Source organism: Falco rusticolus, chromosome W (assembly GCF_015220075.1).
Source record: "Falco rusticolus isolate bFalRus1 chromosome W, bFalRus1.pri, whole genome shotgun sequence".
Lineage (NCBI taxonomy): Eukaryota > Metazoa > Chordata > Aves > Falconiformes > Falconidae > Falco > Falco rusticolus.
In genome coordinates, this window is record NC_051209.1 from 6,837,016 (window position 1) to 6,861,127 (window position 24,112).

The 24,112-nt window shown below is 43.5% G+C and overlaps 1 protein-coding gene across 11 annotated transcripts in view; it reads left to right on the forward strand.

Annotated features, from left to right (window-relative positions):
- Positions 1-24,112, forward strand: part of LOC119140863 (transcription factor 4-like) — a 233,835-nt gene that overhangs the window by 103,585 nt on the left and 106,138 nt on the right. For all 11 annotated transcript variants that reach the window (XM_037372503.1, XM_037372505.1, XM_037372502.1 and 8 more), the window contains one exon: positions 11,700-11,761. In XM_037372503.1, the coding sequence (XP_037228400.1) occupies positions 11,700-11,761 (62 nt within the window). The remainder of the gene's footprint in view (positions 1-11,699; positions 11,762-24,112) is intronic.

Here is a 24,112-nt window from a genome sequence, read left to right on the forward strand (position 1 = left end):
TACTGGTAGTAATGTTGGCTTGGTATTTCCAAGGTTGACACTGGAAAAAAAAGGGATTACAAAAATAAGCGCTTAAAATTAGGTTCCCAATTCCAGAGCCCAGGAAGTGATTTGTGTTTGTGAGTTGTGCATCAGCAGCTTCCACTGCCACCGGTGACACTGGCTTGGATTTACTCCTGCCTATTTAGGCATTTAAATAAAGTCTCATAAGGCTGTAGCTTTGGTTACCTACTTTTATTTTTTGCATCGTGACTCCAGGGCATTGCCCAAAAATGGTTACGCAGTTATTTCTGCAGATTCGATTGCTGAATGATAGCAGACCTGCATGATATTGGACCAGGATAACAAGCTTATAAGTCCTCCATCCTCTCACACAGAAGAGATTCTCTGCAAGGAATTCTGGAAAGACTAGTTACTGTTTTCAGCACTGCATTTCCAAATTATTTAGGAACTTCATTATGTGCAGCTAATTTGCATGGTTTTTCTTCTAATTGGGCCGTTTGTCATTTATGTCAGTCAAGATCAATCTCCATAGGTGTGGCAAAGCTAGTATTCCCAGTTCATGTGGTTTCCCAACCCACTGCTGTGGCAGCCGGTTACAAGGTTTTGGCTCTTCAAAAGAAAGTGATGCTGAGTGGTGAGTGCCTTACAGAAAGGGTCGCTTTATTATTTGCATCTTTGATGAATTCAGTAGTATGATTTGGTAATCAAAACGATAAAGAAACCTGTGGCAGCTGTGGGCTTGTATAACTGCTCAGAGTTGGATCTGGTTGTGTGTACACATGTAACGAATGTGCTCGTAGTGTTGCACAGCGAGAAGGCTCGGGAGGGTGTGCGTAGCTCCCCCATTTGCACCATAGGTCATAAAGCTACAGACCTTGGAGGTGGGAAAGATCTTTCAGACCATCCGTGCTGTTACCTTGCCTGTGTAGGAGTTCTCTCGACAATAAGGGGCCAATCTGGTAAAAAATGGGTGCCTGCAGGTCGTGGTGGGTGTCAGCAGGGTGGGGGACCCCTGCCAGCTCTCAGTGTCAGAGGTCCACACTCTTCACTGGGGTGACATTTCTACTGAGAACTCCTTGCCAAGGCTTTGGGGGCAGGGATTTAATGCAGTTTTCTTCTTTTTGTCACCTTTCCTTTTGCTTTGGTCATTAACAAACTACTAATCACATTTATGCTTGTTAATAATAGAAATACCCTCCAACTAGAAAATTTACCAGGTATAAAAATGGCTTGATCAGGAGTACTATTTAAAGTAACCAAGATCGTAAGATTTTGGAGCATGTAATTTTGGCAAACCACCTGTTCATGTGTAGCTAGCTTGGTAGGTTGAGTAGAGGCTTTGGAAGGGCTATATGAAAATTGAAAGACTACAATATCCAATATATAATAAAAAATAAGGTAAATCAAAGTAAAGTCTATAGTCAAACTCCTTATTGTGATGCATTTGCTGAGTTTCCCTCTTCCATCGTCGGCCCTGCTCCTATGCCATATGGTCTACCATGGAACATTTAACTTGTCAGATATAATGGATTGTCCTGGAAGCAGATTTTTGCTTTGAGCATTCAGCTCCTTTCTTGCATTTCACTCTCAGCTCCAGGCTGCAGGATGAAGGATTGTGGTGGAAATGCAAAGAAGAGACGCACAGTTGATTCCCCTTAAGAGAGTGACCTATATGCCACAAAATTTTACCCACGTAAAGAGGCATTATCCCTGTCACTGACCCTAGCAGGCTGCATGTCAGAATCATTTAAATTTGTCTGGACTTAACAGATTGTGCAAATGTTTTGAAATCAAGTGCTTAGGAATAATAAAGGTTTGTCACTTCAACTTAGGCAGTGGCAACGCAGCTCACGCTGGCCAAGGAATGACTATTATTTATTGTGACCTACGTGTAACCTAAGCTGCCTGCCTTGTAGACCTTGTAAATTAAGTTCATCTCCCAGGGCTACTGAAAGTTAAAAAAATATATTGTCTGATAAGGAACCCAAATAGCCATTACTCTGTGCTGTAAAGCAGAGGTCAAGGTTGGAAGTGATTGTTTCCACAGATGGGCCAGTAGCAGTTCATTACCGTCATGCATGTTGGGGTTGCAGGAGGTGATGGACGTTCCTCCTCGGTGCATTTGTATCTCTCTCAACGCGGGGAACTGCCGTGGTTGGGAGAGGGGCCCGGGTCGGCAGCTGAGAATGAAGTGCCTTCCACTGGAGGACTCTAAAGCATGGGTAGACGTTTACCAAGTTTTCTATAATACAAATGTAAACAAGCAATTTCTGAAACAAACATGACAGATGACAAATTCTTCCCTGGATTGGTTTGGGCTTTTAAAATTTCTTCTCCCTTAAGTATAATATAACCCAATAAAAGATTCACTAGAACCGTAGGTAATCTTGCTGTCCCGTGCTGTGAAGTTATTAAAGAATCTAGGATAAAAATCTGGCCCTGCTAAAGATACTCAGTTTTATTTAATACTAGTGCAGCTGGTATTTCATCTATAGAGAATAAGAAATTTGTAAATCAATCTGAATTTTGCTCTTCAATGTGGCGTGCCTTTCAGGTGTGAAGCTTGTATTGAGGGATGGTAGGGGTGTTTTTTTTTTGCGTGAAGGTTATTGGTTTTTGCATTTGGCAGCAAAAGGAAAATTGTCAGCTGGTAGAAGTGGGAAATCCCTTTCTCAAGCACTGACTTTTTTTTTCAGCGTAGGAACAAACATTCCGAGGTGTCTTTTTACGGGGGAAGCTTTATCATTCCTGATCTGAAAGTGTTGGAGAGCATGTGTACTGATGTTATGAGTTTGCCTGTATTCTCAGCCCAAACTGTTTGTTCCTGAAATGTTTAGGAAATGTCAGTTCTCAAGTGTAAAAATCTTACCAGGGTATGCGTGCCCTCTGCTGGATATTACCGATTTGAGACTATTGGGTATTTTGTAATGTTACAATATATTTGCCACATCATTCCTGATGTTTTGCTATACAGGGAGAAACTTGTAGTTTGTTTTGTCGTCTTAGCTAATCCAAATTATCCAAGCTGTTGTTTTTAAACCATCTAAATTATAACACTGTTAGCTTTCTTCTTTTATATTTTCTGTACTGAACGATATTACCAAAAAATACCATTTCTGTAGAAATGTCCAATTGAGTATTTAATCTCAATATAAAGCAGTATAAGAGACTTGGGTAGTTCTGTCTAGACCTGCAGAGAGCACGTGAAAACGAGAGAGGAGCAGGAGGCAAGCTGCTACACAGGCACTGATGCTTTTGGTACCCAAACCTGAAAATTTATCTTTACCAGCAGGCTGTTAGGGTGGGTCCATGTGTGCTTGTGCTCGGCATTTCTTTCCTTCTTTCTGGTGAGTAGATGATGCTGTGGATTTAACTGGGGCTTGAGGCAGGAGGGCGGGCTTGGCAGCGAGCTCTCGGATGTGGGGCTGGCCCACTGGATCTGGGGGTCCTGCTGCCTGGGGACAGGCTCCCCCAACGTCCCGGGCTTCCACCTTTCCTGTCGCCTTGGGAAGGGATGCAGCTGCCTGATGAGAAGGGTTTCTGTTGATCATGCGGAGGTGGAGAGTTGATCCCCAATCTGTACAATAAGGCTTTTGATATCTTTATCCTTGCTTGTGTCCGACATGGTTTGTTTTAGTAGCCTTTTAATAAAGGCTACTAGATAGGGGTGGTTTACAGACCAAGGATTTAGAGCCCGGACTTGGGCTGTGGGAAGGTTTATTGTCTTCTTTCAATTCTTTCATGGCCTGTACTGACTTGTTTTAAAGTGATTCTGTTTTCATGCTTGAATGAAAACCCAGGTTTCCAGATACATGATAAAGATCTCCTGAACCGGTCCCTGAACAAATGATGAGGGATCACTCTGCAGTGTATTCCAATTTAAAATAACCCTGTGAGGCTTATTTAGGATAAAGCAGTATCCAGTGCTTTACGTTCAATTCTTATATATTGCTTTCAGGTCTGAGGTATTATTACAACAAGTTCTTATATCTTTATGAAAATGTTGTCCCTTTTTATTATTCTGATTCTCTAGTATTAGATAATGCTTTTGATATTTTATTTTTTTTTTGTTCTCCAGTGCCTGTCTTCATCCTCTGCCCATCTTTTGACTATTGTACGTTCTGAGAATTAGAAGGGTGAAACACAATGAATGGGGTTTGTTGAGTTTTTGTTTCTCTCCCAAATAAATTTGCCTATTTCCAGAGTGATACAGGTGTTCAGGCTTAGATGATCATAATTATTTCCTCTAGACTGAAATTCCATACACATATGAAAAGGAAAGAGGACTAAAGATATTTATGAAGTCAGATGCATCTTCATTCTAAATGAAGGATTATCTCCTATAAATGTTCCTCTGTTCACAGCTTTGGAGTGTAAGTGCCCGGTTGCTCTAGGCTTGCTGAACGTGGCCATTCATGCAGCACCAGGCTCTGCAAAATGAACGCGGTAGCCCACGGCAGTGAGGAGTCTTTAGGGTTTCTGCAACTTGTTAAATATAATTTCTTCAGACGGCATTGAAAGAAACAGTTGTTTTGTTTAAATACCTAATTTAATTATGAAAGTTTATTATTCTGGTCTCAATTAGTACATGTACTTGATATTAAGCTCATTAATGTTCCTTATCCACAGAACACAGTATTATTTATTGGTTGCACGATAGCAGTGATGGCTACGAAATGCCAATACCTGCGTATCCTCTGATTAACTTCAAGGTGCTGAAAACCAGTTGCAAAGGGTGCAGTGAGCTTGTTCAGACTGGATTAGACACAATCAATCCTGTAATGCAGCTGTTTCATCCAGGCAAATAGCCAACTATGATCGTCAAACCTTTCTGTTATGGGATGATGTGATAATCTTTACAATCTAGTTGATTTTGGTGGGACTAGTCAAGGACCAAAGGACCATTTAATGTAAGTCTGGTAGAATATGGCCTTCAATATTCTCACTTCATATTCTTATAGTTTCAAGTATAGCTTTGCCACAGCTATTTTGTTTTAAAGACACGTAAACAGAGAAGTCACATACTGCCCTGTAATAGATGCTATTATTTGGTAGATTACAGAAATAGACTGAGCAATTTGCCTTCGTCTTTTGGGTCCAATATTTCAGGAACTGAGATCAGTGAGAAAGAAGTTGGTCTGGTATTTTCGTGGAGTTACTGAATATGCGTAGAAGGGGCCGTGGAGCTTGGGGTGAGTGGCACTGGGGTCAGTCCCTGCCCCGCACTTGAATCCATCAGCCGCACGGGTGGCATTGGGCAAAGCTTGCTGAGAGCACCGTGTGGGTGCCCTTCAGCAGGCTGGACTGCCATTATTCCCATCGATATATACGTGTGTATATGTGCAGACACGGATACATGCACATAGTGTGTGTGCAAGGAAGTAGCTTGTCGTTTGGGAATTAACCTTGCCTGTTTAAGTGTAAGCACTGGACCAGGGAGGTGAGTCAGTGGTGAAGTCCCACTTCTACTCTGAATTTCCTTGCTTTAGGTTGTTCAAGTCAGCTCTGTAGCTTTATTTTAGTATAGGTTTTAGGATTTAATTTCCTTTGCATTTTGATAGCACTGTTTTAAAAAAAAATAATCTCCCTTTGTAATGGTACTTGCTCTGGCATCATAACATCTCTAAGAACCATTACTGTTTACTGCACATCAGTGTAAGTGCAAAAATCCTCTTTCATGTCAAAAAGATCTCTTTCCCCTAGCATTGTGCTACATTTCAGGGTGTGATGCCATTCAAATTATTGGGATTAATACCTTCCCTTAGCTTTGTATCTAGTTTGTGGACCTTCCCTGTATCAGATGCCATGTCACTTGTACTATTTTGTGACTGTCATGGCACAAACTTTGCTTAAAATCTATTAGATTTCGTTCTTATTGTCTGTACTTCACATATAGCACAAAGCAGAAATAGCTTATGATACTTCCATTACCATCAGATGAGATTTTGTGATGTAAAGCACACTGTTCAAAGCCTCACTGCGATAAATCGGGTATTTTAACTTGTATCCTACACTGGGAAGTGTGCTACTCTTGGCAGAGTGTGAGCCAGGTCAAGCCTGAGTCAGTAGCTCAGCCGAGCTAAGCAACTCTCTGCTGTTTGTGTGTTGGAAGAGGAGAAATACCAGCCAGTCCCCAGTGTCAGCACTGCTCGGCCCCGTGCCCCCCCAGGGACGATGCCTACCGAACCTTTGCAGCGCTTGCCCCTGCACCTCACCTTTGCCCAGCGCCCCAGCACAAGGGCTGCCTGTTCCCCTGCCAGCTCGCTGCCTGCAGCTGCCCGGGAGCTGTGCCATGAGCCCCACTCTGCCTGCTTCGCAGCCGCCAGCCACCGAGGGAAGCTCGATCTCACAAAGGGGGACAAGCCTCCAGCCAGCTGTTAGCCCTGGTGCCAGGGACTGCATTTGGATTTGCATCCTTCAATTAAGAGTAAAAAATAAAAATATATAAAGCATTTAATAGGAAAAGCATTTTTGTTTTTCTTTTTCCTTCCCCTCCTTTTTTCCATCTCCTTTCTCTTTTAAAGAACATAGTATTCAAAAGTTCTGGGAAAATAAAGAAGCTACCTGCTGGCTATGCTGGTGAAACCATGGGTAGGCTTTTTTTCTGTCCAGGGCTGAAGAGAGCGAGGCCTGGGAGGCTGTCCAAGGAGGGCATGGGATATATACGTTTCTCTGGGAGTGAGGTGCTTATAAGTATAAGCTATATAGTGTACAAGGGCTTGTTTATTTCTAGAGTTTTTTCCTCGGATACTTTATAATTCTATACAAATTTTTAGCTTGATTTCACTGCTGAACTGAGGGAAAAAAAAAAAAAGCACTGATAATCTGGCTGTCGCTGTCAGAAGGTGCTGTGCAGAGCCAGTCCTCGTGGCAGGCAGGTCCAGTTTGCAGAGCCCTTCACTCACGCTGGTGAGCTCTGAGGTGAGTCCGGCACTCACTCCCTGGAGTGCTCAAGCCCTCCCTCTCATGCAGCCAAACTGAAAGCAGCATAAGAAAATTCTGAATGCAGGAACTATAGGTTAAGGCAGAAGTAAACTGTTTCATGATCCTCATAACAGTGCAAATAAACCCTGCTACAGCCATAACACGTGTGTGTTCGTTATGTACAGACAAATGTGGAACTATAAAGTTCAGAGCCCATTCTTCAGTTGCTGGGAGCTTTTTCGCAAATATGCTCCACCTCTGTGTTCCCCATGCCTGGTCGGACTTTGACGCTGAATTCTCCTTTAATTTGTCATTCACTGTAGGGGAATCAATCGGGCTCCCTTCAGCATGCATTTGAGACATCGGACATCAGGGGAAACAATCATTAATTTTCAAAAAGCGCTAGAAATGCTGTAATGAATAAGAAATCTGTTTAAGCAAAATTGCAGACCTGAACAGACTAAAATTCACAGCCGTTAAAATTCCAATCCCTAATACAATTACTTTCCCCCCCCCCCCTTTTTTTTTTTTCTGTCCCAGACAGGTTTCCCTTCTTCAATGTAACCAAGAACTAAACCCCAAATGTAGGGTAGCGGAAACCTGAATTAGAATATTCTGGTTGAACTCATCTCTCAAAAAATGTCAAACACTAATTCAATGTAAACATTGAATTGAAGTCATTTATAGAAATCACTTCACTTCCTTTTCTCTGCAGATGGAAAGAGTTTCCTCATGCCTCTCATTCTGCCTACCAGAGAAAAGCCAAGGTGCCCTATCTCCCAGGGCAGAGGGGAAAAAAAAAAAAAAGTGTGTGGAATCAGATGACTTGCATTTGTGCTTTGGAAGTTGCTTAAATTTTCTACGTAATTTGATTAATTTTTCAAAGTACACCATGGAAAAGCAAGTAGCTTCTTTATTGATTGATTGGCAATCCTGTGCTGCTTTTATTTTCTGTAGTTAAACAAAAATGCAAACAAAATATTTATGAAGCAATCGTTTTAATTTAGTGAAGATAAGCAGTATTTTTTTTTCTAGAGGTATTTAGAGAACAGAGACTTGAGATTCAGTGTTTGTCAGAAAACAGGAGCTGCATGTAGTTCTTTTTTTGTCTCTCCTTTGATTGGCATGCACTGTGTCAATTAATTGAAAATATATATATATATTTACACACATGCTAAGTTATTGCCTCCAATAATAATGGAGATGCTTTTTCTGCCTTACCTAAAGAACAAGTGCATACTTGAAAGTTATTCACCAGCCTTTGTAGGTCAACTTCTTCCATGGAGCTTTGTTTCAATTGTCAGACCATAAAGCCACGGAAGGGTATAGATCGTGTTGCGTGTTCGCAGTGCTGGTAACAAATGGCACATTTTAGCATTTGGTCCTCTAGGTAGAAAAAAATTAATCAGATGTCTGACAAAATTTGTTATTCATCTCTATTTCAGGCTCTCTTCCCCCCCCCCCCCCCCTTTTTTTTTTTTCCTCCCCTGGCTTACAACAAATATTACTAACAGGTACTTTTAGGTTTTAAAATATGGACAACAGTACTCCATGCAGTAAAAGACTTGAACGATTAATGCTACCCTTATGCCTCTTTTGAGTAGTTTTAGCCATGGGGCTTGGCACTGCCACCATTGTCTCTGTGCCAAAAAATATCCGCAGCGGCTGCCGCATTCTAGTACTAGAGGGTTGTCTCGAAAATTCCGCAGTGAATGCGTCGGGTGTCTACATCGCTGTAGACGTTCTCTCTTTTTTAAAACATTTTTTTTTTAAAAAAAAAAGAGAATCTTTAGCTCTTGCAGACCACAGAAAACGCACAGTACAGGCTGGGGTGTTCAAGTGACTGTAAATGATGCATAATGTACAGTAAATGTAGAAATTCAGGAGAAGCTTTTGTATTTGTGAGCACAAATAGTTGCTTAAAGAGCCTACTCTTGCATATTGTCAGCACTCTTGCAAATTTTATTATCTGAAACAAATGTGCCAGTGAATTTTAAACAGAAAATCAACATCAAGACTGTAGCTAAATTTAAATGGACAGTTTATACTCTTCCCCCCCCGCCCCCCCAATGAAGTGTCATTACAAAAAGTATGATAATTTCATAATTACAGTTGACAGTGAAAAATCTATGTATGTATATCTTTTTAGTGAATTCTTGACTTTTTCATAAATTTTGGTTATTTGTTCTTAGTCGAGGAGGCAGATTTCTAGCTGTATGTGGGAACAACAACAAGAAATGGAATAAAGTTAAAGGCTTACATTATCAGAATGAAATGTGTTCACTCGTGATCTGCAAAGTTATCTGTTTGGTGGTAAAAGTGGATGCTATAGTTGAAATCTTTACAAGGAGCATAATCCTTAAAAAAAAAAAAAGTCAATCTCCTGCTGGCTGCTGTGCCGCTTTGGTACCTCACAGACTTCGACAGAGTCCTGGATGAGTGCCCATTGATGTCATGGAAACACTCAAATTACTGAGAATGATTCATGTCTATGCTGTTCTCTTATCCTCCCCCACACAAATAGAAGTAGATTTTAACCCTGACAACTTGTAATTTGCAGTGGGTTTATTTTTGTATCTGGATAAATATTTTTTAACAACTGAAATTAAGATGAGGCTGCCTGTGTCTGATACGATAGAAAAGAAGATTACGGATACCCAGGCAGCAGCGAGAAGCGTGTTCAAAGTACCTTTTGTTGCTGCTTGTACTTGGTTCCCCTCAACCCTATTTTTCTGTTTGGGATTTTTTCCTCCCCCCCCCCCCATTCCTGTCTTCATCGCCTGTTATTTGCATCGACTTTCTGGCCCTCTTGGGGTGATGGGAAGTAGCACACGTAACTCCAGGCATGCCAGCAAAACAATTTGTTTTCAGATCTCAGCATTGGACTCGGGGTTTCACGATTAAAATTTCATTGTCATTTCAATCTTGAATTATTTCTGCAAAGGCTTCCCAGTACTCTGAACCTGAGGGGGGCTATGGAGAGGGTGATCCATCATTTTTGTATAACCAGATACAAGTGCTTTCAAAAGTTATTACATGTGCATATGTCCTATGAATTGCAAATAAATTTTGGAGGTTCCCATGTATAAGTAACTACTTAATGTGGAAAACAAGAAAACCAAAACCAATCAAGAAACAAAAGCAAGCTCTAGAGTCTCAAATGATGATGAGGAGAAAGATGATTTTTTTTTAATCCCAAACCACTTGCAACAGTCAAACTTTATCAATAATGCTTCCAAAGGGCAATCAAACCTAGTAGCTGTATAGTAAAGGAAAGGCTTGTGGCATCAGAATGTGGCCACACCATTTTGGGAATGATTAACATGACCTCTGTCATCTTTTGTCTAACGATCTGCCTCGCCATGGGCTCTTTAGGAAATTTGGATTGCATTGGGGAAAAACCGAGCAGCAGAGCTCCGCGTCTGTCGGGCAGCAGCAGTGCCAGCTAGGGACCCCTCGCTTGGGCCCCTGAAACTGCTCAGGGCACTGGCTATGGTCGTCGTTATCATCTGGTATTTCCAAATGCAGTTCAAGCTTGTTTTTTAATGGCTTTGGTAGATGTACTGGTGCAGCGGCTCTATCTTGGCGGCACAGGGTTTGGTGTGGGGCTGGCACCCCATCTCCCGTACGTGGGGGTACACAGCCATGTGAAGCTGCCTCCTAGGTGCAGAGGGGTCCCTGGCGCGATGCACGCAGAGATAAACCGAGCATCTGGTCCCTAGTAACTGGTACTGTGTGTTGTGGGTTTTATGCCCCAGCCTATAATAAAAACTTTAATTTTATGAGGGATTTTTACTGTGTTCTTGCATGTTTTGTTAGATAATACCTCCCCCCCTCCCGTGATTATCCTCACCATAAGGGTGGTCTTTTAGTGTCAATATGTTTTTTATCAGCCCTCTTGACTGCTCTTTGTCTCTGGAGCACGTGGTGCGGTGCTGCTCAGCCATGACTTAATTCTTTGCAGAAACCACCTCTTCCCTTCTTGATTTCACTCGAGTCTGGCCTTTCAAACCTGAAAGAACCTTTATTTTCCTTTGTAAATATGGCATAACCATAACCGGTACTGCAAGTAAGGCTGTTGGAGCCGAGTGTTAAAGGCTTCCTGGGGAAAAAAAAAGGGGAAAAAGAAAAAAAGGGTACTTAGGGCTGGCAGAGAGCCTTAGCAGTTGTTGGGCCCCCGTTCAAGTCCCAGTGCCGCTGGGGCAGCCCCAGCGTTGGTAGCAAATGACGAATTAATTCCCAGTCAGTGTCTTTCTCCCAGGTGTAAATTCCATCATCACCTGGATCATGGGGGAATTTGCTCCTGAGAAAGAGGGGGGAGCCACATCCCCAGCAGTTCTTGGGCAAAGCTGGTTGGCTGGAGAGCCGGTGAGGGACTGGCCATGTCCCCGGCGCAGGGGAGGGACAGGTTGGGTGCCTGGGTACTCGGCCCGAGCCAGAGGGCAGGCATGGAGGATGTCTGCTCACACCTTCAGCCAGTGCAAGCCTGGTAAATCCCCGTTCCAGAAAGTGTGCGGAGCAGCACAACCAAGATTAGGAAGTTTATTTCACATCCTCATCCTCAGCATGAAAAAGTGTTAATCCCTTTCTGTTGCCTACATGCATTACACAGGCAGCATTGCCTATTTTACATATGTAAACGGCATTAGGAAAATGTGGTGAACATCATGTAAAGCGCTTGGAGAAGCTATATATGTCTGTTTATATCTGTTATACATCTTTTTTTCTCTCTCTTTTTTTTTTTTTTTTTTTTTTTTTTTTTTTTTTAACAGGTAAAACAGAAAGGGGTTCATACTCATATGGAAGAGATTCGAATTTACAGGGTTGCCACCAGGTAAGTGAAAGTCTGCTCAGCAGAGGGGTTGCGATAAATACTCTGATAAATGAGGTTTGTTTCTTAAAGTTGTACATCTTAGGAATATGCTCCATCATAAACAGCGATGCCTGCAGATGTGCATTTCTCAGTAATGGGCTTTATTTGCAAGTGCAGGTTTTCAAGCTGCTGCCTGAGCTTTTCTAGCCAGGATACAGTTATTGGAGGCTATGAGTACTTGGGTTGACCTAATACTGCCCTAGTCAGAGCTGCTGCGAACTATTGATTATTGTCCCTCGCAACAATGCTGCACTGTTCAGCATGGCAGGTCCTTCCCAACAGCACAACTTCAGAAATTACAGAAGTGGAAACACACCGCAGAGCCTGTGTCAGCCCCTAGCTTTGGATGGCTACTGCAATAAATTACAGTTTTCATAGAATCTGTATGATGATGTGTGAAAACAAGGTTGTATTGAGGGATAAAAATGTCTGTGAAAATATGATTTGTTGTCCCTTTTTGTTTCTGAATTGTTTTTGGCTGGAAGTCAAGGCCAGCAGGCTAACAGCAAAGCCGTCTCAAGGGAAGCATGCGTGGGCTAGAAAAATAAGAGTAGTTTAATTAAATAATAAAATGCCAGTGTAATACAAAGGTATAGCATATGTGTGAGTGCCTCTCTGCACTTTGCATTTGCATACTTTTAAGTCTCCAGAGAAAGTCTGAGTCTAAAAATACTATCAGTAGCCAAAAGTCTGTGCTTTGTTTCAAGACAATTGATTTTTTTTAAAAGACACTTTCTTTTTAATTTCAGTAGCAATATTAATCATGTGTTTAAATTCATTTTGATCTTGAAGAGTACTAGGCTTCCTTTTCTTTTTCTAAGTGCAGTAGCTTTGCACTTTGGAAAACTATTGAAAGAATTTAATAGCCTTCTTAATATTCAAAGCTTTATACTGTTCAAATCTGCCAGGGGAAAAAAACCCAACAAAAAACCAGCCAAAATGCATATTATTTCCCTATAGGAAAGGGAAGTACTTGATCCCTTCTTTCCTTTCGTGTGTCTATGTTCTTTAATGTGGGGAAATGGTCTGTTCTTATGTTGTTGTTTAAAAAAAAAACCTAAACCATTTAGTGTAGAAAAATGAAACCATTTGAGCAATTAAACAGAAATTTCTGTTGGCAGTGCACCCATGTTTGCCATCGCTAGTGCCCAGAGGCCAGGGCCATGCTCTCAGCCATCCCTCCACAGCCCTGCGTGTGCTGGGGGACATCCTGGCAGGACCTGGGCAGGCTCTGGTGGCCAGCCGGCTCTGGGGACAGCATCCTGGGAAGGCGAGTGGCGGCAGGGAGCTGGGTCACAAGCCCCCCGACCCTGCTGCAAGGCTGCGGGGTCCTGCTGGTGGGTCTGCTGGTGGAGGCAGGGTGGGCAGCCCCGGGGAGCCCTGGTGGCAGTGTCCCTGTGCAGGTGGCCATGGAGCCTCTTCCACTGGCTGGTGCGGGCCTGCTCTGCTTTGCCCCCTCTGCTAACCTGGCTAACTGGAGGGAGATGAGGCTAGCTCAGCCGCCAGGGAGGCCCCGGCGCTTGCCACTCCTCGTGTGTGGTGTTTGAGTTTTGGGGACGTTGCCCGTGTGACGTTTCACATGCGGAGCCTGGGCTGGGAGAGGTGATGAGGGAAGGCTGCTTTGCCTTGCTTAAAGCACTGTTTACATGTTTAGTTCTGTGTGGAACAAACTGAAAGGATACAGAGCTGCTCGCTGGGGGAGGTTTGCAGGCCAAGCCGTGAAAGGGAACTTAGTGATGCACTTGACTCACTAAAGAGTTTTGGACATGAAGGCTCGGTAAGTGACTTACTGATTTCACTTGCAATAACCAGCACAGATAAGGGAAGAAGATTTTATGTGTAACCCTACCCTCACCTGCTCGAAAACAACTGCAATAGCTCTTAATTAATTTTAGGGCTTGTTTCTAGCTAGTTCTCTTTGCCTTAAAATCCTTGTATGCTTTTGCTTTCTGTTGTTAGGAGGCATCAGGATGTGTCCCTGTTCCCAGTGCTTGCACAGCCTTGGGGAGGGGATGTTGTTCCCAGGGTGAAGTAGCACCCATCCAAGGGTGAGACCCATCACCTCTGTGGCTCCAGCCTCCTGGAGACCCCACTCTGCTGCTTTCTTGGGTCTGCTGCCATTTCACGTTTCATCAGAAAACATACCTTTTCTCTGCTGCATTTTGCTTTTAGTTTTTCTGCCAGTCTTCCTGTGTTTGAATGATCTCATGATACTGCAAGTAAGTTAGAAATTGTTCCTGAGATCAAAATGGCATTGCACCTAAAGAAGTTATATGGTCTATGTGTGCCTTATGCGTGGACTCTTAATGCGACTCATGTTGCAGCCTCTTTGTGCGCATCTATATCTGTGAATGTCTGCAGGGTACGGGTGTGCATTTTCTTTAATTTGCAAGTAAAAAGTTAATTCTAGAAACTAAGGGCAGAGGTGCAGCTGTAGGCTTGAGAAGACAGTTTGTCACAAACAGATAATTTTTTCTTAGGCATCCTCAGCTTTGTGTCCCAGCCAAAGTGAGGCAGCACTTTGCACAGGCTCCCAGGGGGAGTGGGGAGCAACCTGGTTCCAGATATCCCCAGCGTCAAATGATACGGAAATTACTCAGTGTGACATTATGTGGCATCACTGGGTGCTGGGAGCGTGGAGGGGTCGGGGCAGCTCAGACCAGTCCCATGGGGATGGCTGGTGGGAGCTGGGGGCACCCACCCAGCCCTTCTTGCACCATGCCACCGCCTGGCTTGGCCTCACTCGGCCAAGTGACAGATCAGCAACCAGCTGAAACCCCTCGTGGGGAACCGCGGGAGGACGGTTTCCTGCAGGAACAGGCAGCATGGTTTCTGCCTCCTCTTTTCATGCAGCACCAGCCACCTGCAGGAGAAGCCCACACGCTGCTCCTGCTCACCAGACTTCTGGGCCAGAATGCAGGAGAGGACGAACCTGGAAGTGCCAGCGAGCTCCTTCATATCGCCCAAAATAGAGGATGAGCCCTGACAGGCAGTGCAGAGCGGGTCGATGCTGAGCACCGCTGCCTGTCCTCTGCGCTGGGGAAATAGGGTCTGTCAAGAAACCAGAAAAAAACATGTATCCGTAAGGAAGCCGGTGGCTGTGGTTGTAGTATGAGAGTTAATCCCCCCCTGAATGATAGCATTGAATAATTAGTTTTTACACTTCAGTGGACCGGTTCAGGAGTTGCCTCAGAATTCAGTGGGTGCGGATGTGGTCAGCTCTCTGGACGGATCCTTGATGGTATCGACGTGGCAGTGCCCCGTGGTTGTGTAGGGTCAGTGGAGAACTGATGGAGAAACCCCTGCCTACCTGCCCTCCTTTTCTGTGGTCCCATCCATGACAAACTGAGGAATATTAGGAAGATATTGCAATGCAAGTGCTAATAATAAAAATTCCAATCCATGGAATAGGGTCATTCTTTCTACCATATGCATCCACTTTCTTGAAGTATAATGGAAAAGTGGATGAAGCAGATGACCAGTGCCCAGACAGGAAGGAGAAAAATTATTTCTAAAATAAGAATCTCTCAAATTCCTGAAAGGTACAGAAGGAATAATGCTTAATGCCGAGGCTGGACCATCTGTTGTCTGTTCTCCAGGCTGCAGAACTATCAGGATCCACCAAATTATTAACAAGTATGAACCTTCAGGCTTAAAAGAAAATTAAAAGCTACAAGCCTCCTGCAAGATTTCTAGGGTGTACTTTCACATGTATTGAGAAAGATTAGCTTATCTAGACAGAAGATACTGAAGAAAGCTTGGTGAATTCCAAAGGAAATATTGGTGGCAATATTGTGGATTGTTGAGAATCCCCTGAAGCCTTGAGTTATTGGAGGGAGTGGAGTAGCGGCTGTAGCTGTGTGAGCTCCTTTTTCCTAAACCCAGGAGGTGCGTGCACATTTTGTTGATTTCTGAAAGGTAGATTGCTACCTCCAGATGTGATGCATTGCTCTCTGTAGATGAGTTCCTGGAACAATTAAGGAAAACTAAATACCTAACGATATTGAACTTGCTACCTATTCCCAACAACCTCTCTTCACACAAATAGCAGCAACGATCTGAGGTTTCATCCCTGCACTGTGTTCACACCAATGAGAGAAGAGGTCAGATACACAGCAACCCATTTACTTCAAGATGATTTTTATTTCCGAGCCTAGGGCCCAGTTGGGCTCTCACTGAAAACCATAGCAAATGCAACACTGATTACAGTGGGAATGGAGGTAAGCTTATCTTGGGAACTATTTAATTCCATTAGAGAGAAGTCATCTAAGAAACATGTACCGAAGTTGTTGTCAAGACACTTTTGAAACACTGGCTTCATTGAAGTTAATGACAAAAATCTCATTTCATTCAGTGAAGTCAGGATTTTGCATGTTGTCTTAATTCTGTGCTACTTACCATTTCCCCAAATATAATTTTTTTTTTATATATATTGTGCTGGTTTGGGGGGATTAGCAAGGCAGTAGTATTAAAAAAAAAGCATACCTACTTGATTTCTCTAACTTTATTCTGGTTTCTTGTATTAATCTGTTATTGTTGGTTGGGTGCTCAGGTTGTAAGTAAGGGTCTGCACATGGTAATGAAGAGCAATGTATCTGCTGCTGTATTCAAAGAGCCTCATGTAAATCAGCACTGTAAAGAGGTGAAGGCAGAAAGAGCTAGAAGGAATGCTTTGGTAGGTAGAACTGAGCATCAGCCGCTCGGCTGCAGGGGCTGGTGCAAGGGTCTGCCGGAGCACGGTGGTGGGAGCAGGGAAACGCTCCGGAGGAAACGGCAGCACCTTGCTCTGGCTGGGGGATCAGCTCGTAAATCCCGGTCCTTCGGTTTCCCAATGGCAGCTGAAGGTGAGGGGCTCCGTTAGTTGGACAGTGTTTACAAAACACTGATAGTCCTTAGTGCAAGAGCATCTGGGTACAGAGAATACTATTATTAGACTAACGGTGACTTGTGCTGCCTACAGTCGTGTGGCTCCACTGATCGGTTAATAGTCGACGAGGCCAACTTTGAGTAATCCAGAGCTATTGTGCTTTCTGAGCAATAGTTAATTCAAAAAAGCAATGAATAAAGAGAACTGTAAAATGAGCTTGACGGCCAGAAAACATACACCATAGATTTCCAAGGCAACGCACAAGATTGTATGTGGGAATAAATTAGACAGTCCTTTGAAAATTTGGATTATGCCTTTTTGGCAAATGCGTAGTAACAGATACTTAGCTTTTAAGGTGTTTTAACTTAAAGCAAAATCCCCAAATCTTAAGATGACTTGTTTTTACTACTAAGTCTTTTAGCAAGTGAGTCTAAATGTTGGGTTTGGATGTACTGATTTACTTGATGTTCAAGAAATACTCTCAGAGGCCAGTTGGAACCATCTGACTGTTAAAAGCTGCCTCTGGAATGAAGTGTTAAGGTAAAAGCTAGTAGAGTTGCACAAGCTCTGCCAGGGTTTTTTTGCCTTTTTTATATTTTTTTAAAATAAAACACAACTGCTACCTAAATAGAATAAACTTTATCCAGATTGAAATCATGTCTGCTAGCATTCAGCTTGTTTCAAGATGCCATGGTAAAGAGAAAGGCCAGCCACCGGAATGACATTGGCACGATGTTTGTTTTCATTGCAGCATCAGTTCAAACAAGCAGCATTAGAGGCTGCAGCAAAATGGCTTTGTCGTGCATTTACAATGCTGTAGGCATCCGAGGGCAGTCCACCCAAACCTGCAGCAGCTCTGTGGCTTTCCAGGATTTCCTCAGGGACCATATCGGTAGCAATTTATTCAAGGAATCCAGATCCTGAGAAGTCCAAGGGATGCGACAGGCAGGATGGTGTTTCTTCAGAGAGCATTTCTGCACTGTAACACAACGTATGTCATGTTTAGCTTGCCTCTTCTCTGTCTGCCTTTCAGTACTCTTTCTTTGACTCTTCTTTTCCTCCTTGCTTTCCTGTGCACCCTTCCCTCTGGAAGCAGCGGTGTGAGTTTCCAAGAGGCTTGTGATCAAGGGCACAGCAGGCTGCCACGGCAAGTGAATATGCCCGTTATGGCTGAGGTTTCTAGGAACTCATTTAAAAGTTCACACAGACCCAACTGGGGTTCATCCTTCTTGTAGCTGCTAATGTTTTCCTGTATTATCTCCCATTGAATCTGGGAAGGTGCAAACTGAGGTGGCGTGTGTGTGCCTGTGCACGGAGCTGCTGCGCTCTGAGATGCTTCTAATTTGTACTTTGTTCATGAACGTCAGGGCAAAGAATCTTTCCATTTTATTGGTATTGTATACAATAAGTTATTAAATTTCATCTCTGTAATACACCTGCAGTAAAATAACAAAACATTACTGCATTTAAGGAACATGTGTGTGTTGCGATGTTCCACCCCTCCCTTCCAAACAGCTGCTTACAGATTTCAAGATCCATTGTATATATTCCCTAGAGCCCACCTCTAATAATCGAGACACATCTGCCATTGCAGTATTATAGGCATATGTAGTTTTATTGAAAACTATACCTGTATATAAAAAAATTAAATAACTCCTACCTCAATTAAATTGGCAAGCTACCTTTTCTGAAGATCATATTGCAGACCTCTGGAGACACAGCGAGTTCATTTTATTCTTCTGTTACAAATTACTTAGTATTTTTTTGCTTAGTCAAATAACTAGGTTTCCTCACATTTTGATGGCAAGATTCCTTTACCTTTAATAATTTCTCCTCTGTTCTCCTTTTCCATAAAAAACACACAAAAGCTGTACTAAAGTGATAAAAGATACCTAACCTACCAAGGAATTTAGGTTCCTACAAAGTCTGTTGCTAATCCATTTTTTGCAATTATATGTGCGGTGTCAGTGCCCTTAACAAAAGCTCCAGTGTTTTGTTTATTTGCTTTTAAGTATTTGAACAATGACTTCCTGACTGGGCAGTACGTACTTACCGACCACAGCTGTGTGGGGATGTGAGGTGCTCCGTAGAAAACACGGAACAAAATAGAATTATGCTATATTGCACATAGAGCTTTTGGCTAAAGTAGATGCAAAGAGAAAGAGCACCTTGCTCTTGGATCCAAAATTCCTCCTGGGTGGTGGCAGCTGTACTAACCTCTTTGTAGGTGTACCCTTGCCTGTGGGGTCAGGAGATGGAGTAGGCGAACTCTGAATCTGGCTTTCCCTGACTTTGTCAGTGCACGTTCCTGTCCCAGGGACAAACAATCAACGTGACTGGATAAAATTCTGGCTGCCATGAGGTTGGTGGCAGAAGTCCTATTGAGTTCAGTGGGGCTGGGAAGCAAAATATCACCCCGTAACTTCTGTGGTCATTTGCAGTTGAAGAAGATTCACCTCTGTTGTTGTTTCTGCTTGACCATCTCGCTTTGGGAGGGGAAATCATTGCTGCTGCTCCAGAAATTAGTTGTAGCACCCATAAACTTATCCTCCTGTGATTGTGGGCACATTGTGGACTGTTGTTTTTGATGTTACAGCACTAAAATAATGACATAAGAGAGAAAATTTCCATGTTAATCAAATGTATTAAAGGAACAGACTTAAGTTCAGATGTCTGAATGGCTCATTTAGCAGAATTCCTCATGCATCCAGAAAGACACGGTTTCATTGTCCATATCATAATTGAAGAAATGCTAAAACCCAACACTGCAATTTAGTGGTTAAAGGAGTGCTTTTCTCTTAGCCCTTTGGATCAAATGTTAAGCTGAGGGCTACTTTGTTGGAAGTGAGCATTCCAAGGGCACCTTTCTGGAGCTTATAACCTGGCAACAGAATAACACTGTGATTTGTAATGTGCAATAATAGGTTTATGTTGTGGTTGAGTGCTAATAGGAGCTTGGTTTGCCTTCGCAGGCGCTGCACTCTGACTTTCTCTGCTATTGTGAATGTGATAAAAAGGGGAATGATGCTTGCCTGCAGTTGTACTGTGGCAGGTTGTGGGCTCACTATGTGCACGTGACTGGTTCAAGTCTGGTCAGTTTTTGGTGGAAGACCTCCAGCAAAAAGACAGACTGTGCTTTGACTAATTCTGGCAAATTTGGGGACTCAGAATTGACTATTGAGTGCTGCAGCGTAGAAGGGTGATAGCTGGGGATGCTGTCCTTGGCTTATAAGGTAGGGTTTGGCAGGTTTTGCTAATACAAATGCATAAACCCTAAAAAGCAAAAAAATTGTCCAGCAGAATAATAGCTGCAACCATTTTCATTGCATACTTGGTGCAAAGAGTGGCGTTTATCAACCATTCATTGCTTTCTCCAAAAATGACAGTCTCCTAGATAGCCATGTGTTCACATCTCGGTGGTGAACTACTTGTTCCTTTCCCTGGCTCCATTAATAAGCCATGTTCTTTCTGGATCACTCATGTAATGAGCCTTCTAGGCCCATTAGATAATCCAGCTCAGCTCAGCTGCAAGGTAGTGACAGTTCAAGCAAGTTCAGAAGACAAAAGCTCACTTTTTGGACTATCAGAAATTCTTATCAGCATGATGATTGTGAGGATGAGGCTATAGTCTCACTAAAGATGCTATAGCTTTAGAGCAGGGGTCCTCAGACTTTTTAACCAGGGGGCTGGCGCACGGATGCAGTGGCAGGAGGTCATCTGCGGCTGCTTGGTTCCCCCCCCAACCCCCGGTGGGGGGGGGGGGCAGGGGGTTCTGTAAATACCAGGGGCTGGATTGAGGACTCTGGGGGGCTGTATCTGGCCCGCGGGCCATAGTTTGAGGACCCCTGCTTTAGAGCTTTACTCTCAGAGTTGTTGAGGTTGGCAGCTTTGGAGATCACCTCATCCACCCCCTGCTCCAGCAGGAGCAGCTAAAACGGGCTGCCCAGGACCATGTCCTGGTGGGGTTTGAGTAGCTCCAAGGGTGGAGGCTCTACAACCTCTTTTGGGCAACCTCTTCCAGTGTTTGACCATCCTCACAGTAATGAAGTGTTTTCTTGTGTGTTTAAGTGGAATTTCCATATTCCAGGCTGTGCTGGTTGCCTCTGTTAGCAAGTGGTTTGGGTCACTGACTTCCAGAGGGTCCAGTAAGCCTCCAGCTTTACTGGCAATTCTGTGCAAACACGGAGGGAGAAGGAGAAGCTCATGTGCATGCCGTGTGTATGCACATGTACGCATCGTGTTTAGGTATTATAAAGGATTGTGATAGACATAAGACAGCACTAAGAAATGGATTTGGGGGGGAAACTTCAGCATGCTGGTGTTGACCTAATTTCTGACACCTCCTCAACAAAGCAGTCATGTTTTGTGGGAGCAGTTGCCTTCTGTTCCCCTCCCACCATTTCAGTAGTGGAGTTACCTTTTCACAGGAGTAACTTCTGCCTTTCATAGCTTCTTGCCAGTTGCAAATCCACTCTGACACACCTGGCTGGTGTGTTGCTGTGGTGGTGAGCTGCTTTGTCTCTGAACGGAGCTTGTCTCAGTCCTGTCCAGGCTGTGACTGGGGTCTCAGCATCACCTGGTGCACACAGAAATAAAGAGGTTATTTTAAATACTTTTTTCTTCAGGTGACCATCATGTTTCTGAATGCGATGGTCGCCCACAGTTGCCACAAACCCACGTGGCTGCTTTTGAAGCGTTTGCTGTACGCTGTCGCATTGCTCATTTCCAACAGACCATTTCCAACAGCCTTTTTACTGCCCAGAAGTTTACTCCGTTCTCCCACCACCCCCTTCTGACATGTGGTTACCTGCTGCTTTGCAGGGGAATGAATAGCATCTTTAATTACACTTAATTACCATGCGACTGCAGACAGGAACTTCACATACAGAATAGCTCAAGATGGAGAAATGGGATCCTTTACAAACACAGATAGATACAGAATGCTAATTATTGAAATAATCGCTATTTTCAAAACACACGCTGCACATAAAATTTAATCAGGATCTATACTTTCCAAGACAGCTGTTAATTCATTTCTACAAGTCATAAAATTGCTTTTGTTTTGCAAACTTGCAACTATCTCTTGCAGTATTTCTAGTTGCAGTTTAAACAATCTGTAAGTTGTCCAGATCTGAGTTGCAAAATCTAGTCCATCTCTTTTTTTCACACTTTGCACAGGCTTATAATTATATTTCAGGTCATTCAAATACAGAAATAAATAGTTCAGTGCATGGATACACTGAGAAATCAGTGTTTTAACAAACAAGTGCCGTGCATTTAAACAGCAGATTATTCTTGCTGCATTGCCTGTGGAGTTTCTTCCCCTGTTTTACTGCATACTCTCTGGGAAGGTCCAGATAAACACAAGCCCACGGTCTGTATATTTTTAAGAGCTTTCCCATTCCAGTAAACTCTGATTTTCACAGAAAGCTCTTAACTTCCTTCTTCTAAATAGCTGGAGAAAGAAAGAAAGAAATGTCTTTACATCCCACTTGGAAGACTGTGCTTGAGTGTGGCAGGGTTGTTGCCTCAGTGCCTGGTGCCAGCCTCCGCCGTTGGTCCAGCCTGGCATCAGCACTGACCTTAGCAATATTTTTGCTTTGGAAGAAGATGCTCTAGCCATGCTACTATTGTTGTGTGAGTTATTCCTTTGCTTCTTGGCTTAAAAAAAGGAGCAATTACTTTTGACAAGTAGATATTTCAGGGGATGTGTGAGGATATGAACCCTACCAGCTATTTACGTATGGAGTAATTAAAAACAATGACTAAGTTCTGCTATCAGCCTGCCTAAAAAAAGAAAAACCCCTGGCACCTCAAACACACAAGCAACATCAAATAGCTGTAGAGTTGTCATGGGCCATTCCCTATTTCTTCTCTAATTCTTTGTCTTCACCCATCTGAGGATGCTTTTCCAGCTTGTTTTAGTTCAGTGTTAGAATACTTCGGTAGGGCAGCAAAGTGCCATGTGTACCCAGTGCCTCAGGATTTGGGTCCCTCGGGGCCACCTGCATTGCGTATGGCCATGAAGTGCCTCCCCAGTTACCCAAAGGGCCCCCCGAGTGTGGCATAGCTGCTCCTGGGGGGGGGGGGGATAGAGCCTAGGGGGTCCAGGCTGGAGGTGGCCAGTGGTGCCCAGCAGCTCTGGCTGGGGTGACACGGGCACCCGCCACGGCTCCCATGCGGTGAGCAGCTGCCGGAGCCAGCTTAGCTGAATCATCCCCCCGCAATCCTCCGCTCGGGAGCAGAAACCCACGTTTGCAGTGCAGCAGGGCCCAAGTTAGGACTCCACATCTGTAGACTGGGGACCATCAACCAAGGACTGAGCGATGCTGTGCGGCGGGTCTTTCTCGCTTCCCCTTTCCTGGTTGGCTTGATTGTCATTGTTCCCCTTTCACAGCTTTTTTCCCCATAACCAACTGGTGTTTTGCTGCAGGCTGTGGCTGGTGTTGCCATTGCTCTGGTTAGAGGGTTAGGGCTCTGTGTTGGGGGCTGGATGTGGCCCTCGCAGGTGGAGGGGCAGGGTCTGAGCCCTTTCATGCCTCTCAAGCCTGTATTTCATTTGGCTGCAGCCTGGGCTTCCCCCGTGCAGCCATCCTGCTCCGTCTTGTGTTCTCAGCCTTACTCAGCTTGGGAGCAGCATTTTTAAAGCATTTCCCCCCCCTTCCTCTGGCTTTGAAAAGTGCCGAACACATTGTTGGTGCTTAACAAATAATAAATAATAATAACAGGAGCCAGGTATTTCTTTATGCCTTTGCAGCAGATGAGGTGCATGTCTGTCAGGCATTCAAGTCTTGCTGCAGTATGTTTAGCAACAATGGAGAAGTTAATATTTTTATTTCGTTTTGAAGTTAATGACAGAATATAGCCATCTGTCTGCATGTTTATAGGTCTGGTTTTTTTGGTTTTTTTTTTAAACTATTTTCTTCCTTTGGAAGTGGATCCTGGTTGACTGTCAGGAAAAAACATTTTTTCTTAAATAGTAAAGATATAGGCTATACTATAGCTAGAATTATGGATATTTTCCACATCCTTGTCTTTCAAAAGTGTCTGGGGAAAAATGTTTATAAATCCTAATAAAAACCAACTGTATCACTGAAATATAACTCACTTGGGTATTTCTCAGTCTCTCTTTTTACATACACTGTAATATACAGTGTTACCTTTACATTGCATAACAAGGTGCTGTGACAAATCTGATTTTTGGAGAGTTATTTTTATTGGTTTATGTAATGCAAAAAATGGCAATTAACTGCCCAGCATACTGTAGCCATCTACAGAGAAAATCAGCAAGAAGCTGCCCATTGCTTTATGGCACCTTTACTGTCACGTCTTCCCCCTGCTATGGGAGGAGTGATGGGCTGCTGCAGCTTACCGACACAGCCTTTCATCTGTCTGTTGCCAACTAGAAGATACAAAATAGGTTGTTTCCACAGTTCAAAAATCCT